At 38.2% G+C, this 17,933-nt stretch overlaps 1 protein-coding gene across 1 annotated transcript in view; it reads left to right on the top strand.

The window, feature by feature from the left end:
- MAGI2 (membrane associated guanylate kinase, WW and PDZ domain containing 2) overlaps positions 1 to 17,933 on the top strand; it is a 1,552,529-nt gene that overhangs the window by 962,871 nt on the left and 571,725 nt on the right. Inside the window, exon 4 of the mRNA XM_013004634.2 lies at positions 13,677 to 13,892. Coding sequence (XP_012860088.2) covers positions 13,677 to 13,892 — 216 coding nt within the window. The remainder of the gene's footprint in view (positions 1 to 13,676; positions 13,893 to 17,933) is intronic.

Here is a 17,933-nt window from a genome sequence, read left to right as displayed (position 1 = left end):
TACCAGGAGGGTAGGGGGAAGGTGGGAGAAAGGGGGAACCAGTCACAATGATCTATATATAACCCTCTCCCTGGGGGATGGACAACAGAATAGTGGGTGAAGGGAGACAGTGGTCAGTATAAGACATTAAAAAAATTATAAATTATCAAGGGTTCATGAGGGAGAGAGGGTGAAGGAGGGAGAAAATGAGCTGATTCCAAAGGCTCAAGTAGAAAGAAAATGTTTTGAAAATGATGATGTCAACATATGTACAAATGTGTTTGACACAATGGATGTATGTATGGACTGTGACAAGAGTTGTAAAAGCCCCCAATTAAATGATTTGAAGGGAAAAAAAAGAACTTTAGGTCTATGGTAATTATGTCCTTTTACAAATGAAGAAATCAAAATTCCAACAACTTTAATGTCTAATCCTAGGTCATCTAGGATATTAGTGGGGAAATCAGGATTAGAACTCAGATCCATAGACTGAGTTTATTAGAACTCAGGTCCATGCAAAGTTTATTCCACTGTTCCAAGCATAGGAAAACACAGTTAGGTAGAAATATAGTTTCTTCATATTGTTTTTCTGCCTTTTATTAGCAATTGAGGATTATAGACAAAATATCTCACACATTTCTTGCATCATTAACCAAAAATCAAATGAATATTGATCAGAAATTTCCCTGGCTATTAGAGTTGCAAGACAATGACAAAATGAAGGTCGCCTCATGTCTTAGTAAGTGTATGGTATCACAGTAAGTAGCGCCACTGAGGAGCAAAGTTATGTGACAAGCTATGGATTTTGTGTGGAAAATAAAATATTGTCCTTGAAAGGTTCAGTTCCCTTTATCAAGTTTTGTAGTAAATTTAATCAAGATGACTATCACAGAAATCTGCTGAGATTTGTACAACTGCTTCCTTATAATATCATCAAATTTCACTTCTACTTTCATATTTACTGGACTTGACATGACTGTTTCTTAAGCATTAAGCATTAATGCTTTAAGCATCCTCTTTATTTTCACATTCTAATCTACATCTTAAGAAACTGATGAGATAAGCAATGGACTTTTAACCACAAGGTTGGCAGTTGAAACCCACCATGGGAGAAAGATGAGGCTGTCAGTTCCCATAAAGATTTACACAGTGGGGTTTGATTTGGGGGTCTAATCTGTATCTTAAAGAACCTTACTGGGACTTTGGTTAAGGTTTCACCCCAGTGCTAATCAAAAGACCAGAAGTTGGGTACCATCAGGTGCTCTATGGGAGAGAGATGCAGCAGTTTGCTGCGGTAAAGATGAGAGCCTTGGGGATTGTATGGGGCAGTTGTCCTAGGTCCAGTTTGAGGGTGACATTGAGTGAGACAGGACTGACTAGATGACACTGGGCTAAACTCTATATTGATGTTGTGGTTAGGTGCCCTGGAGTCCGCTCCAGCCTATAGTGACCCTGTGTGCAACACAATGAAACACTGCTAAGTCCTACACCACCCTCACGATTCTTCATAAGCTTGAGCCCATTGTTGCTGCCACTGTGTCAGTCCATGTTGTTGAGAGTCTTCCTCTCTGCACTGCACCAGTACTTGATCAAGCCTGATGCCCTTCTCAATGGACTGGTCTCTCCAAACAACATGTCTACAGTATGTGAAACGAAGCATCATCATTCTTGCCTCTAAGGAGCTTTCTGGCTGTACTTCTTCCAAGACAGATTTATTTGCTCTTATGGCAGTTCATGGTACTTAAAGTAGTTTTCAAAAGCACCACAATTAAAATGCATTGATTCTTCTTCGATTTTCCAAGTCACTGTCCAACCTCAAAAGTGACTTTTTCAAATCAAGACAAGAACTTTGCTAATAGTCATATATCTGTTGCTTTCTTCAAATTTGGGCAACCAAAGACTTGAAGGAGAAATAATGACAAGCTAAAACACCAACTTGCTTCCTTGGAGTGGATTCTGACTCATGGTGACCCTGTAGGAACCTAATTCAAACCTTGAAATGAGTCTGGAACATCACAAAGGGGAGAGTAATGAGTTAAAACTATAAGTAAAGGCCAGTGTGACACTAGGTGCCAGCCACGGCAAGAATCATAGTCACATGGTTACTGGGTTAGTAACTTGGAAATATGGTAAATTCCAAATAGAAGGAAGCAGTACATTCCAGTAAATATTATACTTTTCTAAAATTGCACTTCCTAACAGAAAACAAGGCACACAGGCTCACAGGACAATGTTATTGTCAACAGATTTTAAAAGTTATTTTCAAAAACAGCCCTGAAGCTTAAATTTGGCCCTGAAATAAAGGTACCATTTCCTCATCAGGTCATATGTAGTTAGTAACTTAAAACCAAGAAGCAGAAACTCTTTGACCTCAAAAAACAATGTATTTCTCTCTCACGATGCCAAGCGTTCATCCCACTTATGCCAGGGGAAAAAGTGGGGGAGGTAATTTCATGGTAATTTATTCATATCAGCATTGTGGACAGGCACAGAATAAATCTTTACTAAACAAAACAGTGTCTGCAAACCAGCTATGGTAGGTGATATGCTCATTAAAATCAATCAATAAATAAGACCCCCTTCTCCTGTAGTGATCCCCGCTTCAGTTGGTATCAGAATACTGCAAAACATTTCCCACTGGCTCCGAATAACATATGCACAGAGAGCATACAAGCAAAGCCTCAAGATACCAGAAAGAAATCGCATGCAATTTTTCAATGTCAGATATACATTTCCTATCAAAATAAAGTGTTTCAAAAGTTAGAGCTATAATTATATAAAAAATTTAAATATTGCTAACAAGCATGTCACATTTAAAGGGTATTTGTATGTCTTAGAACAGCACAGTCCATGAATAATATAGTAGAAGCGAACACACAAACCATGTGTAATTTATTATTTTTAGCTAGTCATATTAAAAACTTGTTTTTAAAAAGCAAAAGTAATTTTAATTATATATGTTTTACCTTATTCAATATATTCAAAATGTCATATCTATGTGTAGTCATTAGAAAAAGTTCTATTGTACTTGTTTTATTCATACTAAGTCATCCAAACACAGAATATTTTTCATATTTACTTCACACCTCAGTTCAGATGAATCCTCTTTCCAATGCTCAATAGCCAGAAGTAAATGGTGGCTCCCATACTGAACAGACTTACTTTAGATGATCTCGCTTAGTAAACGCATTTTTGAGTTACCATATTACCACCTAAGGAAGTGTAGTGGTGCTGTCAGGTAGTGTTGGACTGCTTTGAAAAAGGTCCACAATTCAAACTCACCAGCCTCTCACTGGGAGAAAGATAAGATTATCTGCTGCCAGCCTTAGAAACTTTATATAGGATTGCTGCGACTTAACAAGGGTGGGGGAGATATTACCACTGGACCCCAAACAGAAATGGAATGACAGAAGCTTTAGGTAACGGAAAAATGATTAATATTAAAACATGAAATATTAAAACATGAATACAAATTTAGGTGATATTGTGTAAATATGAAAGAGCGTTCATGACATCGTGGGCTAAGCACTCGACTGCTAACCACAGGAACCACAGGAACAGTGGTTCAAACCCATCAGTTACTGTGTGAGAGGAAGATGAGGCTGTTAACCCACAGAGGTTTAAGTCTCAGAAGCCTGTCCACATGCTGATATGAATAAATTACCATCAAGCCAAAGTGACCACTGAGAACTACTGAGGACTTGCAAATAAACTTCAGAAAATGTCATTCAATGATGCCAGCTGAATGGCTTTCTGGAGAATATGAATGATCAATTGAAGTCAATAACATTCACGGTGGATGTCACCAGGGCTCATAATTTGAAACCAGCATTATGTTGATTCAAAGTAAACTTGAAATTCTTGAGGTGAGTTTGTTACAAAATAGTTTCATTGCATGTTCAAACTCAGAGAAGCATCCACATGTTGAGCCCAATTGTGCACTCTTTGAATGTTATCTCCACACTGACTTCTCCCACAATTTAGCAATTTACTGCTTAGTATAAATATAGGTGAGAATATTATTATGGGTCCCCTCCCTCCACAAGTGGGATGAACGCTTGGCATCGTGAGAGAGAAATACATTATTTTTTGAGGTCAAAGAGTTTCTGCTCCTTGGTTTTAAGTTACTAACTACATATGACCTGATGAGGAAATGGTACCTTTATTTCAGGGCCAAATTTAAGCTTCAGGGCTGTTTTTGAAAATAGCTTTTAAAATCTGTTGACAAAAGCATTGTCCTGTGAGCCTGTGTGCCTTGTTTTCTGTTAGGAAGTGCAATTTTAGAAAAGTATAACATTTACTGGAATGTACTGCTTCCTTCTATTTTGAATTTACTGTATTTCCAAGTTACTAACCCGTAACCATGTGATTATGATTCTTGCCATGGCTGGCACCTAGTGTCACTGGCTTTTACTTATAGTTTTAACGCATTACTCTCCCCTTTGTAAGATTCCAGACTCATTTCAAGGTCTGAATTAGGTTCCTCTCACGGTTTACTTCTTTCTGTTAATATAAACTATACCTCTGGCATGGATTAAAATGACTTTATTTAAGAGCTGACAGCTTTTCTAATATAATTAATTACATTGAGTCTGGAATTCAGTCTCTTCTGTGTTTAATGTCAGAGTCAAATTCGGCAGGAGCCATTAGGGAGGCCAAGTATCAAACTGTTTCCTCCATTTATAAAACTGTAATAATAACCCATCAGATTCTCAAGCATCTGAATTGTGCCCGACATTGTTTCCAACCCAGGGGCATATCTTCATGTCCTCTGGGATTCCAGTGATGAGCTGTGTTGTATGCATGTCCCCGAGTCCCTGTAGGCAATCATCTCTCTCCTCCTAAATCGTTATCTAGAACCAATTCTTTCTGTTTATCAAAATGGGAAAGAAAGCACTGAGAATATTGGGAAGAATGGGGTCAAAACCTTAATCTTTAGGTATCTTGCAAATAAGTGTATTTTTTTTCTGAAACCCATCTTCACTAGGGAGTTATATGAGCGAGCTACCATTATTTGATGTAAAGCCTTTACATGCTATTATTCTCCATCCAGAGTGGGAACAACAGAGTCAGCACTGAATCTTCTACTTAAACCACCAAATGAACAAAATTAATCGTGAATCACACATGTTCGTCATGAAAATGGACATGTTTTAACTGAAAAGTTATCAAAATAAATAAAAATACTTTGAAGTATTTCAGTTTGCTTCTGGCATTTACAAATGTTTTTTCCTTACTGCTCCAAATTAATTTTCAATGACTTTCTCATTTGTCACATCAGAATTTAAAGACATAGGGTCGATGGGTACATCCCATGGAAAACAAACAAACAAACCTTGCTATTACCTTGCAGTAGAGGCTGAGAGAAAATGAAGCAAGAGTTTAAGCTTCATTTAACAAATGTCTTCACTTTTCATTCCTTGGCTTCACCACCAAAGTCAGTGTGGGGAAACTGGGTAAGGGCGACAGATGCATAAAGAAACAACTAAAATTTAAATTGAATCATTTAAACCAAGACTTTCCTGAAAAGTTTATTGGACCTAACAAATTTGAAAGAAAGCAGAGAAATAATCCAGTGTTAGTTTTCAAAGACAATACATGAAAAACAAATGTTTAGAAAGTTACTCCCATCTATTTTGGGTGATTTAGGACTGGATTTGCCTAAAAGTAAGAAATAGATTCAATTTTCCAAGGACATCTCTAGGAAAATTTAGTGCATGACAATGTAATAATCCATTTTAGTCCCTCTCATTTTGCAAGCAATGAATATAACGGTGTCATGTATAAATGGAATCTACCAAATGACTTTTTTATTGTTCTAAAGTGAGTTATTAATATTTTATGGACTATTTTTTCCAAATTTCTAGGAGGTTTAAATATCTTTGAGTCAGAATTTGGACATTCACCCTGTCTCATTCTCACATTGTTATGGAAAAGAAATGTCCTATCCTAGGTAGTACTGACACAGCAGAAGGATCGATAGAGTGGCTCAGTGAGGGGTGCACGCACACAAACCTTTGTGGGGATAGGCCAGGCAGTAGTTCTTTCGGTTGTGCAAGTCAGAACCAATGGAACCATGCCGAATAGCAGGGAAAAGTGGTATTTAAAAAGCTAAAGGGGACGAGGGGGGAACACAATTGATGAATGTATGGATTGTGATAAGAGTTGTATGAGCCCCCAATAAAACAATTAAAAAATAAACAAAGAAGAAGACGACTCTTCAACAACAACAACAACAACAACAAAAAGCTGAAGGATAAACCTGGTGCTTCAATTAATAGTCTCCTTTATTGTACCGGTAACTAAAATCATACTGCGAAATGTTTATTTCAACCTAATTACAGTGGGAGTAAGAGGATATTTTTCTTTATCATTTCCTTTTGTCATTATATTCAATAGCAAGTTAATGAAATTTAACATGAAACTTCTGAAACTGCTAATGTGTAGTTCGTTCTTGATGCGTGCAGGTACAGTCGGTGAAGAGGACTCTCAGAACCCTCTCCCACTAACCCTGCACACGGTCACCAGTGTGCTGCATGCAGTCACAACCACACACTTGTCTTGGAATTCTGGAGGAAAAAAATTATCTTGAATAGCCCTGCTCTATGATTTGGTAGCAATGATTGCCTTTTCATTTTGAAACAGAAACATTTCTGCTTATTGATTGTGGCTTTGAAGGAAATCCTGTAGCGTGAGTCCTGGTCCAGGTTGCAAATTATACCACTCTCTTTTTCTCTCTCACTTGAGAAGCAATGTGCCATGTGGGAAAGAGCTCAGGGTTTTAAAATCAAACAGACATAGGTTTTCTGCTTACTCTCTGTATCATATTAGGAAAGAGTTTAATTTCTTAAGTCTCCATTTTCTTAACAGCAGAGGCAGAACGGCTTCATATGGTTTTTGTGATGAATAAGTGTCAAAAAGTCGTCACTGCATATTGAGTCCCTACTGTGATCTCGGAACTCTACCTATCCCTTCATCGTCATTAATCTTTATAACAGTGTGGTGGGCTAAGATTTCTCATTATGCTCCCCAGTTGAAACAGGAGAGTATATGCAGATTTCAGCGTCCAATCAGTATATGGTGGTGGGGGGGGTGGCGGTGGCCGCAGCAGTAGTAATGACAGTAGCAGTAGCTTTTGTGACTGTTGACGTCTCCCAGCCCTGTACTCCCACGTCTCCAGAATCAGCATGTGGCAACAAGATGAACGGTGATAGGTTTCAAAGTCAAGATGATCTATCTCACCAGGATCTATAAATACCATACCATTTTGTTACTATTTAAAATTCTTAAGACATGCCAAGTCCTGGTACTATATACAAAGATACTTCATTTTTAATGGGTCTTTGTTTCCAAATTATTTTTTAAACAGTTTTGAGATGGGGGCAGGGGAGGCTCTTAAAATAAGTTCATCTGTTACTGACCTAAATGCGAATCCTCTCTTTGTGTATAGATTTGTAGGCACTTGCATCAAAGAGCCCAGGTAGTGACCTGGCTGTATGCCTGCCTGGCTGATCTTCAACTTCAGTCTCGGTGCTTCCGGTTTCCTTGTTCTATGCATTAGGATGAAACTGAGCTTGGAGTAATAGCCTCTTCTCCCTTAATTATATTTCTCAAATGTAGTAACTGTATGGGTTATTTCTAGGCCTCTTTTAAATTGCTGTTATTATGGCTAATGGAGATAATTTTAATGTTGTAACAAATGATTCATACCATTTCATATCTAAAATTTAATCTGATGTATTAATTCCATAAATCAAATTATGGAAGTAGACTTGCTATATAATTTATAATCACATACCAATTATTATTATTTAGTAATATAATTCAACAGGATATATTATTTGTTATTTACTTTTAGGCTGTGCTGTGCATTCATTTTTAATAAATAAAACTTCTTTGTCTACTTAAGGTAGATTTAAGCAATAAATAAATTGAAGGGAAAAAAATACTGGAACACCATCAATTTTTCTTAGTCTTATGTATATGTGTGTTTGTGTATCACTAAAACACCATCAATTTTTCTTAGTCTTATATATGTGTGTGTATCACTATGAATGCATATCACTAATCATATTTATATATATACATATATGTTTAGTTATATACACCTCTTCCTTGATTATCAACTATCTTATTATCCAACATTTTTCACTTACAATAGTAAAATATTTACTACCTGACTATTTTTTGCATTATCAATCTTTGTTTAGTTTCAAAGAATGTTAAAGTGCAAGACAATTATAACATTGGTTGTGATCATTGAAGTTGTGTGTTACAGTAGATAGGCCATGATTCTCAGTCATTCGACAGTATTCTAATAACATAATTTGGCAATGATATAATAATATAATTTTGTGATGATGTTGTCATCCTCTGATTTTCCCAGGACACCAATTTTCGCATAACTACCTGGTCTCTTGAACCCCACCATGCCAATTCCTGACAAATGAGTGTAGAGTGATCCTTATGCTACTATATAAAGGCATTGAAGATTTCAGCATGTTACTTAAGATTATACCATTCCTTGGGCATGCGAGGTTATTCATGAGTTTCGCTTTGTTGTTATTAAGTTCGGGGGAGTTGGCTCCGATTCTTAATGAGTCTATTTACAATAGAAGGAAGCACACACTGCCTGGTCTGGTAGTGTCCTCACAATTGTTATGTATAACCAATGTGTTGCAGCCACTGGGCGAATCCATCTCAATCAAGACCTTGCCCTTTTTCACTGGCCCTCTACGTCACCAAGCTAGACTGGTCCCTCCTGCTCTCCAGTGCGAAATGTGTTCTACGAAGTCTTGTTCTCCTTCCTTCTAAAAAGAATTCTGGTTGTCATATGTCCACAACAGAGCTCTTTATTCTCTTTCGGTCTATGACCCCTTCAGTTCTCTTCACCAACACCATAAATCAGACGCATCAATTCTTCTTCAGCCCTTGTTCATTGTCTAAATTTCATGTGCATATGAGACCATTGAGAATACCAAGGCTTGGGTTACCTCAATCCAAAGGTCATTTACAGCAAATTTGCCCAATGCAATACGTCATTTGATTTCTTGACTGATGCTTCCATGTCTATTGATTATGGATCCAAGTAAAATAAAGACCTTGACAACTTCAATCTTTCCCCCTTTATTAGGATGTTATCTATTATACCAGTTGTGAGGATTTTTTTTCTTTACATTAAGTTGTGATCAACCCCGACAACTGTGGGATTTGATCTTTATCGGCTACATGTTCTCTTTTTCTCCAGCAAGCACAATATGTCATCTGCTTGTCAGGTTGTTAGAGAATTCTTTTTCATATCACTCAGTCTCTTGGATTATTTTTTCAGCAGACAGATTGAATATATTTGTTGAAATATGCAATGCTGATGCACACCCGTCTTACTCCTAAACTGTGAAATATCCCCTTGTCCAAAACTCCTTGGCCTATGTCGTTTTATATTCTTTGCCACCACTACAATTCAAGCCCATCCATTCTTCTTTGGTTTTCTTTATTCAATGTCCAACTTTCACATACATATGAAACACTTGAAACTACTATGCGCTGGGTCAGGCCCACCTTATTCTTCAAAGTAACACCCTGCTTTTCAATACTCTAAGGAAACCTTGTATAGTAAATTTACCCAACACAACGTGTCTTTTGATCTCTTGATTACTGCTTCCATGAGCATCGATTGTGGATCCAAGCAAAACAAAATTCGTGACCATGAAGATGTCATTGGTCTTGCACATATTTATCATGTGATCTTCAACTTTGATTCTAATACCAAGACCGCATCTCACAGCTGCTGCTCCTTTTTGTTTCCAACTTTCCAATGTATTTCAATCACCGGTAACGATCATCTTGATTGCATGTCTGATCCCTTTCAGACTGAAGAAGTTGGTAGAATTCATCAATTTCCTCATGAGCGTCCTCAGTGGTTGATGTGTAACTTTGAATAGCAGTCACAATAACAGGTCTTCCTTGTAGGTTTACTGATCGTATGCTTCCACAGATAATTGTATTTCAAGACAACTCCTGAAAAGTTCCTTTAGATGATTAATGTAATGCTATTTCTCCTGAGTTTGTTATTCCGGGCATAATAAACCAGGTGATTGTCAGATTCAAAATGCCAATACCAAGATATTTAAGTTCACTAATGTTTAGGATATCAGTCTTTCTGCATTCCATTTCATTCTTGATGACATCCAATTTTCTTAGAGTAATGCCTCGGGCATTCCATGCTGTGATTTCTAGTAGATGTTTGCAAAGATTTCTCCACACCTTGAACCATGTCCCACCAGAAAATGAAGTTCCTGAAAGCTTTGCTTCTTCCAAACCATTAAGCTCAACTCTACTTTGCGGGAGCAACCCTTCCGGAGTTGTCCTCTGAGTGCCTCCCAGCCAAAGGGACTCATCCAGCAGCACTACAGAATGGGACATGCCGTGGCTGTTCATAAAGTTTTCAGTGGCTAATCTTTCAGAAGTGGATCGTCTCTTCCTCTTTCCTACTCTGTCATAGTCACGAAGCTTTGCTGGAATCTGTCCCCTGTGAATGACTCCATTGGTGTTTGAAATAATCGGTGGCATAACTTCCAGGAATACAACAACGTATAAGCCAAACTGAAGTCATTATGGCACACTGAAAAGTGCGTGGTGGAGTTTTACTGCAGGGTTCCTTAATAAGAAACATTCTCCTATATTGAGTTTCTGCAGAAAGCATTGCAGTGTACTTAGAGGCAGGCTAGGCATTGTGGATATAGCACAGTCATTAGACTTCTGGAAGCAAGTAGCTGTTTGCTTGTTTTTCATTTGTTTGCTCAGAATTTTGCCATTCGTAAATGTCAATTCATTTTAAAGTTAGAAAGTAGCCTTTAACAAAGTATGTATCATCCACTTTTTAGACTTCTGTGTAAGAGATGTCCACATATAAAAGCTACTTCACATAATATTTTCTTTGTTTTATTTCTATAATTTTGAATAGCTATGAAAAGGAGCCACTACATGAGTGTCATAACTAGTCTAAAGATAGTCCCTCATTTAATGCTATGAAAAGGTTTACACTGCCCTTAAAACTATTACAAGTTTACAGTTTATACAGTTATTGCACATACACCATTTCCTTTTCCCAGTCTTCCAGTGAGGAAGGCAAGTGTAACGGACATATAGCCCTTCTCTACCTTGGAGACCCTAGATATGAGAAGACGCAAAGCTTCCTTCTTCCTGCCAACTCCAGCGCTCTGATGTGTCTGAGGACTAGTCAATCAGATGGCTCTGTCTGGGAGATTTTTCAGGAAATGAGCAATGCAAGGAGGCTTGAGAGAGTTTGGAGCTCATTCCTACTAAGTATGAGCCGCAGCAGTAGAAGATGTACCTCATGGTGGTGAAATCAGCCAAGGGAATACGTTTAGACTTTCCAGAGTCTAGGAACATTAAAGGAAAGATGGGACTCTGCCCATTTCCCGAGGTTCTTCATCCTTTCAATCAACTAGCTGTCTTATATTTGGTCAGTATATCCCTATGATGTTTGACCAACTAAAATTGATTTGAGTTGTTTGCAACCTACATGGAATTATAAAAAGTACGTATTGCTATCCCTATTTTGTAGATGAAGACACTGGACCTTACTAAGATTAAGTGACTTGCTTTTGTGTGGAAAAGCCTGGTCTAGAACTCATGACTTTTGGTTACTTTTAGAGAAAAGTGCCTTCGGAGACCTCCATGAACCATGTGGTGTACTTCCCCCTCTGTGCCATTGTGATTTTGACACTGAATCCTATGTACTGTTACAATACTTACCTGTTTAATGCCAGATGTGCAAATTTCTCACTCTACACTGAGAGCATCGGACCACAAGGTTTTATCCCAAACCTGCAGGTGGATACCTGGGTGCCTATTGTAATTGCTGTGCCTCGCATAATTGTTATCAGTCGGCATAGAGTCGGCTTTCATCCGCAGCCACCCCACAGATAGCAGAGCGAAATGCTGTGAAGTCCTGCACCATCTTCATGCGCCTTCGTATGACGTTGACGGTTGTGATCAGAGTGTGAATTCTAAGTTGCTTCAAAATTTTGTGGAAAAATTCTAATTAAAAGATAATGGCATTTTTTCACAATTTTTTAAAAATCCCTTGTAGTTCTCATTGATAGTTGCCCTCACTGTGTTTGTCTTCAACTTTGCGAAAGGTGGTGTTCTCCAGGCATCGATCACGGAGCCCTGGTGGCTTCGTGGTTATGGCTGGGCTGCTAACCACGGAAGAAAGATGGGGCTTTTGACTTCCCTTAAGTTCTGTGCTCCGAAACTCATAGGGGCAGTTCTAGGCAGTCCTGACAGGTAGCTATGAGTCGGAATCGACTTGATAGCAGTCACTTTGGTTATTGGAGTTTTGATGATACATCCAAATTAATCAAATTGAAGCCTCAGATAATACTCTGTGATCAACAGGGCTTTCTTTAGGTAACTTTCAGAAATAGTTTCTGGGCTTGTTTCTAATAGGTCTTAGTTTGGAAATTTCTCTGAACTCCATCACACGGGTGACCGACCCTGCTGGTCTTTGCAATACCTGTCACCTAACTTCCAGCATAATAGCAACACATAAGCTACCCCAGTAAGACAAACCGAAAACAGGTTGCAGATGGTGGTCTGGGTGCCTTAAAATAGAAAGCAAAAGACCACTGCTATAGCATACATTCATATTGACCCAATAGAAAAAGATAAAACTGCCCCTGAGCTTCCAGATCTTTCTCTCGTGGAATGGCTGGGGGGTTCAAACCACCAACCTTTTAGTTAATAGCTGAGGGCATAATGACCATAGCACCAGGGCTCTTTGGTATGGGTACCTGGCTAGTAATAAATGAGGGTTTAACCGAATGAGTGTGTAAATTATTCAACTAACTGGAAACACAGATATAAAGTTTGAAGTCAGTGCTAAAAGTGTACTATTGATATATGTATATACATACACACACACACACACAATCTCACCACTATTCTCTGTCAAGAAAATTTTAGAGCATTTAAAATAAAGCACATGGCCCTTAGAATAGAATGATATTCATTTAGTGAGCATATATCCCATGCCTGCTATGTATATGCCAAGCTCTAATTATAGAGAAACATAAGAATTACTGTCTTTCTTCAGAAACATGCAGCCTGGTGGGGATAACAAATGGTTCTATAGTTCAGGTCACAGAAGTATGGGGGAAAGTGCTATTGTAATCTCAAGACACTAGGCAGCAGGCCCTCTGGCAGCAGCAGCCGTGGGAACACCTACACCGACATGGAAATGCATCCCTGGCCAAGATGCGGGGCAAATCAAAGGCAACCACCAGTGCCCTTTGAAAATGGAGAAAAGCCTTTCCACAAAGTTGTAAGATTTACTACATCACACACACACACACACACACACACACACACACACACACAAACCAATTTACCTTTACCCTTTTCTATGCATAATCAGAATCAAGATTGGCTATCGAAAATGCATAAATTTTTTTTCTAATTACTAAGATCCATTTGGGAATAATACATATTGAATAATACATTATCCAAACACCAAAGCTCTAAGAGATAGGAGCAACAAGTAGTGTAAGCTATATGTAACAGGCTACAAACTTGCCAAGATCATTTCTGTTCTTTACAAATGATGCACTAGGCACACAGTGGTAGAGAGACAACTCCTTAATGTTTTTTGGTTTTGTTTTTGATCATTGCAGACAATTACTATGGGACCCCGAAGCCTCCCGCAGAACCAGCACCATTATTGTTAAATGTAGCAGACCAAATACTTCCGGGAGCCACTCCAAGTGCCGAAGGAAAGAGGAAGAGGAATAAATCAGTGAGCAACATGGAGAAAGCAAGTATAGAGCCTCCTGAGGAGGATGAGGAAGAAAGGCCTGTGGTCAATGGAAATGGAGTCGTAATAACACCAGGTTAGTCATTTACTTTGTATTCATACTGGTTTACAAGTTTGCTGTGTGTACGTAAGTGTGTGGGTACACACACACACATAAGCATAGGTGTACAGTGTTGTTGTTAGATACGATCAAGCTGGGTATAACTCACAGAGACCTTTTGTACAACAGAACCAAACATCACTTGGTCTTGCGCCAGCCTCCCAGTTGTGCTCACGATGAGTCCCTTGTCGCAGCCACTACGTCACTCCATCTCATCCAAGGCCTTCCTCTTTTTCACTGCCGATCCAGTTTGCCAAGCATGATATCCCGTTTCCATGGCCAAAGGATGCGACCGGAAGTCTAGCCTTCCTTGCCGCAGAGGAGCATTCCCACTGTACTTCTTGTCTGTTCTTTTGGCAGTCTGGGGTACTTTCAATATTCTTTGTTATCATCATAGTTTAAATGCATTGATTTTTCTTCAGTCTTCCTTATTCAATGTCCAACGTTCACATACACATGAAGTTATTGAAAATACCATGTGTTAGATCAGGCAACCTCAGACCTGAAAGTAACGTCCCTGCTTTACAGCACTGTAAAAAGGACTGGTGCAGCTGATTATCCTAATGTAATGTATGGTTTCATCTTTTGACTGCTGCTTCCATGAGCATTGATTGTGGATCCAAGCAAGATAAAATTCTTCACAAGTTCAATCTTTTCTCTGTTAATCATGAAATCATGATGTTACGTATTGGTCTCAAGGTAACAATTTTGGTTTTCTTTATATGGAGTTGTAATTCATATTGAAGAACAACAGTATGTATGTGTATATATAACTATATATTCACACACATATATGTACATGTATATTTATATACAGTGTGTATACAGAATATGTGTTTATATGTGTATGTGTATATACAGTGTGTATGTAACATGTATATTATTAGATATTAATATCTCTATTATGATTAGATATTAATAATAGATATTAATGCAGTATATATTACACATACATATTTATACCCACACAAACACATACAATTCTTGGATCTAATTTATTAGCCAATGTATTAAGTGATGCATTCAACTTCCCTAATTTTGGTTTTCCTTATATAATTGTAATAATTATATAGCAAATACTTTTTAATAAATTGAAAGCTCTGAAGAAGGCATGAATATGATTGTGTAAAGTTTTAAGGTCTCTTTGTTAATTAGTGTTAGAGAAGATCTATGCTTAGAAATCTTGCTATTCTCGCAGTTCCGTAAATAGAAGGTATTTCATGTGGTTTAGTTAGCAGCTCCAATGAGAATAGATCTCACAATGACCACAGCTACAGGACACCTCTTATATTTGTCTCCCTTTCCTCCCCATGCCATCTGGCAACACGGAGAAACCATCTTTGTAGATCGGCACCTACCACCGAGTAAGAAAAATAATTGTTATGTTGTTGATGTATGACCTATCATACCACGTGTAAAGTGTGTTTGTGCAAAATGTAAGATTTTCTCTTATCATTCTACAGCGCTATAACTTTTTTTAAAAGGTGCTTTTTATAATATGACTACTGAAGAAATGTTCCCCAAACTGTAACATTCTGCTAGCCCATAAATTTGGTGTAAGTTTAAAAATATTTTTGTTTTTCTTTTTTTTCCCATAACAAGTGGCACACCCGTAAGCATTAAAAATCTAAAAGCTGTTTTAAAGCTCTTGAAACAATGTTAAACACATGCACTTTGCGTCCATATCACTCTGAAGATGTTTCCTAACACCTACGTTGATGTCTGTATTTGCATTTTCCACTGCTCTGCTTCAGTACTGACATAGTATTTGAATTTTCAGCCTAAATTATTTTTATCAAAGAAAAGCTTTATGAACTTGTTTTTTTCCCCATGTTCAAAGGACCTGTAAAAGCGTTCTCCCTCGGTGAACATAAAGAAACCAAAATTCAGTCTGTGCCAATCATGGTACAAAACCTTAAAAGGTGGTTACATCTTAATTACCCAGAGGAGGTTAATCACTTCCATTAATATAGCTGGGTAAAAACCCTAGAACAACTAAATTCTGAGTATGAATGCTAACTCATTTTGATAAGCATAGTAATGTCTGCTCTAAACTAATTTTCAAACAATTAGACACTATGCTCTCTTTAATATTATAATACATGTGTCCACATATTGGCTTTTCATTATGTAATAAATTTAAATTAGATGGATAGTACAGAGTTCTCTTAGTTGAGCTGACAATTCAACTGAGTTGAAACAGTGATAACTAGAGAAGCAGACATATGCAGTCTGACAACAGCCATAGAATTGCTCACCGAATTACTCACACCTTTTGGTTAAACGTTTTAAATATATGGCCCAGATTAAACAGCAATCACTTATTTCTGCTGCATTTCTTGTCAGTGCTGGGCATATCAAATGAAGCATTCTTGACTCACAGATTCTTAAACTAGAAACTTCTTTAATTGGAAGGCATGATCAATCTAGAAAGCACTGCTCCCTTTAAATTCGTAGCTTAGATTTCATGATAGGGGTAGTTGTGTAGCTTAATGGTTTTTATGGATCCAAAGCTGATGGGTTGGGGTGGATTGTTTTGATCAACCCTAACTGCATGTTCAATTGTTTTGATCAACCCTAACTGCATGTTAGAGAACGATTACGCAGGACCATCGAGGGACCTCTGGACAGTCAGGGAATGTGACCCATGGCGTCACTGCAAGTCTGACTGGGCAAGTGGACCTGGAACTGCCTTTTTCTTTCCCATTGTAGGAGATGAGAGCTGTGTCAATTAGACAGCTCTTCACGCATTGTTAGTGTTCAGGAGCTCTAGTGACAGTGAATTATGTATCTGGCTAGTAGCCTCACCACAAGTTCAGCAGTTCAAACCCCTCAGCTGCTCTTAGGGAGAACTATGAGGCTCTCTTCTTGCTCCCATAAAGATTCACAGCCTCAGAAACCCAATGAGAAAGTTCTATTCTGCCCCAAAGGGTCCTTAGGAGCCCAAAGTGATTCAATGGCTGTGAGTTTTCACTCATTGTTCAGAAATGGAGGACTCCAGGGCCCACGTCAGTGAGGTGGTTGGCTATCCTGTGGCAGAACTCTCCTGGCAACTCTCATCTGTGAAACACCTTTGCTTTCTTTTGTTCATCCAACTATGGAAACTCCCGGCACTTCTCTGCCTTCACGCCTGCACTGAGACCCATGTGCTCACCTTTCGAACCTCATCGCAGCCTTGTTCCCAGCACAAGGTCTCGGTCTTGCCTTTGTCCTCTGGCCATCACATTGACCAGACCACGGAGATTTTAACTATTAATTATAAATAATTATAAAATCAGCTTACATAGTAGCTGACATTGTCCAAGCCTTACAACCTTATAATACTAATTCATATCAGACATCAGTGCGGAGCTTAAATAGTATAATCAATGAGGTCCATTTAGAGACTGCGTAACACTTACTGAGATAACTTTGCTCCATTAGAAAAGACTATTGATAAAAAGAGTAATTGTTAATGGTTAAAGATAGTCCTTAACTTCTTTCGGGTACCGTATATACCCATGGGTAAGCCGAGTTTTTCAGCACATTTTTAATGCCCTTTTGGTGGTAAAATTAGGTGCCTCAGCTGATATTTGGGCTGGCTTATACTCGAGTATATATGGTACTTATCATGTGCCAAGACCTCCTAACCTGATTATATGCATCAGTTCATTTAATTCTTCTAGGTAGCTTTTAAGGAGGCTTAGTGGCTCAGTGGGTTAAGTGTTAGAAGGTTGACAGAAATGAGCGGTAGTCTTCTCCATAAAGAGTATAGGCTTGGAAACGCTACCAAGCAATTCAACTCTATCCTACAGGGCCACTAGGAGGAGGGGTTGTCTTGGCAGCAGTGGGTCTGCCAGATGCATGCCTTTTTCTAAATTTTTTATTTTTATTGTGAATTAAGTGAAGATTTACAGAGGTGATCATAGGTTTTTTTGTGTATGTTTTAATATATTTTTAAATTGTTTTATTAGGGGCTCATACAACTCTTATCACAATCCATACATACATCAATTGTGTAAAGCACATTTGTACATT

Source organism: Echinops telfairi, unplaced genomic scaffold (assembly GCF_000313985.2).
Source record: "Echinops telfairi isolate 266 unplaced genomic scaffold, ASM31398v2 ScPeMD7_23;HRSCAF=83, whole genome shotgun sequence".
Lineage (NCBI taxonomy): Eukaryota > Metazoa > Chordata > Mammalia > Afrosoricida > Tenrecidae > Echinops > Echinops telfairi.
This window is presented reverse-complemented; position numbering and strand designations above follow the sequence as displayed.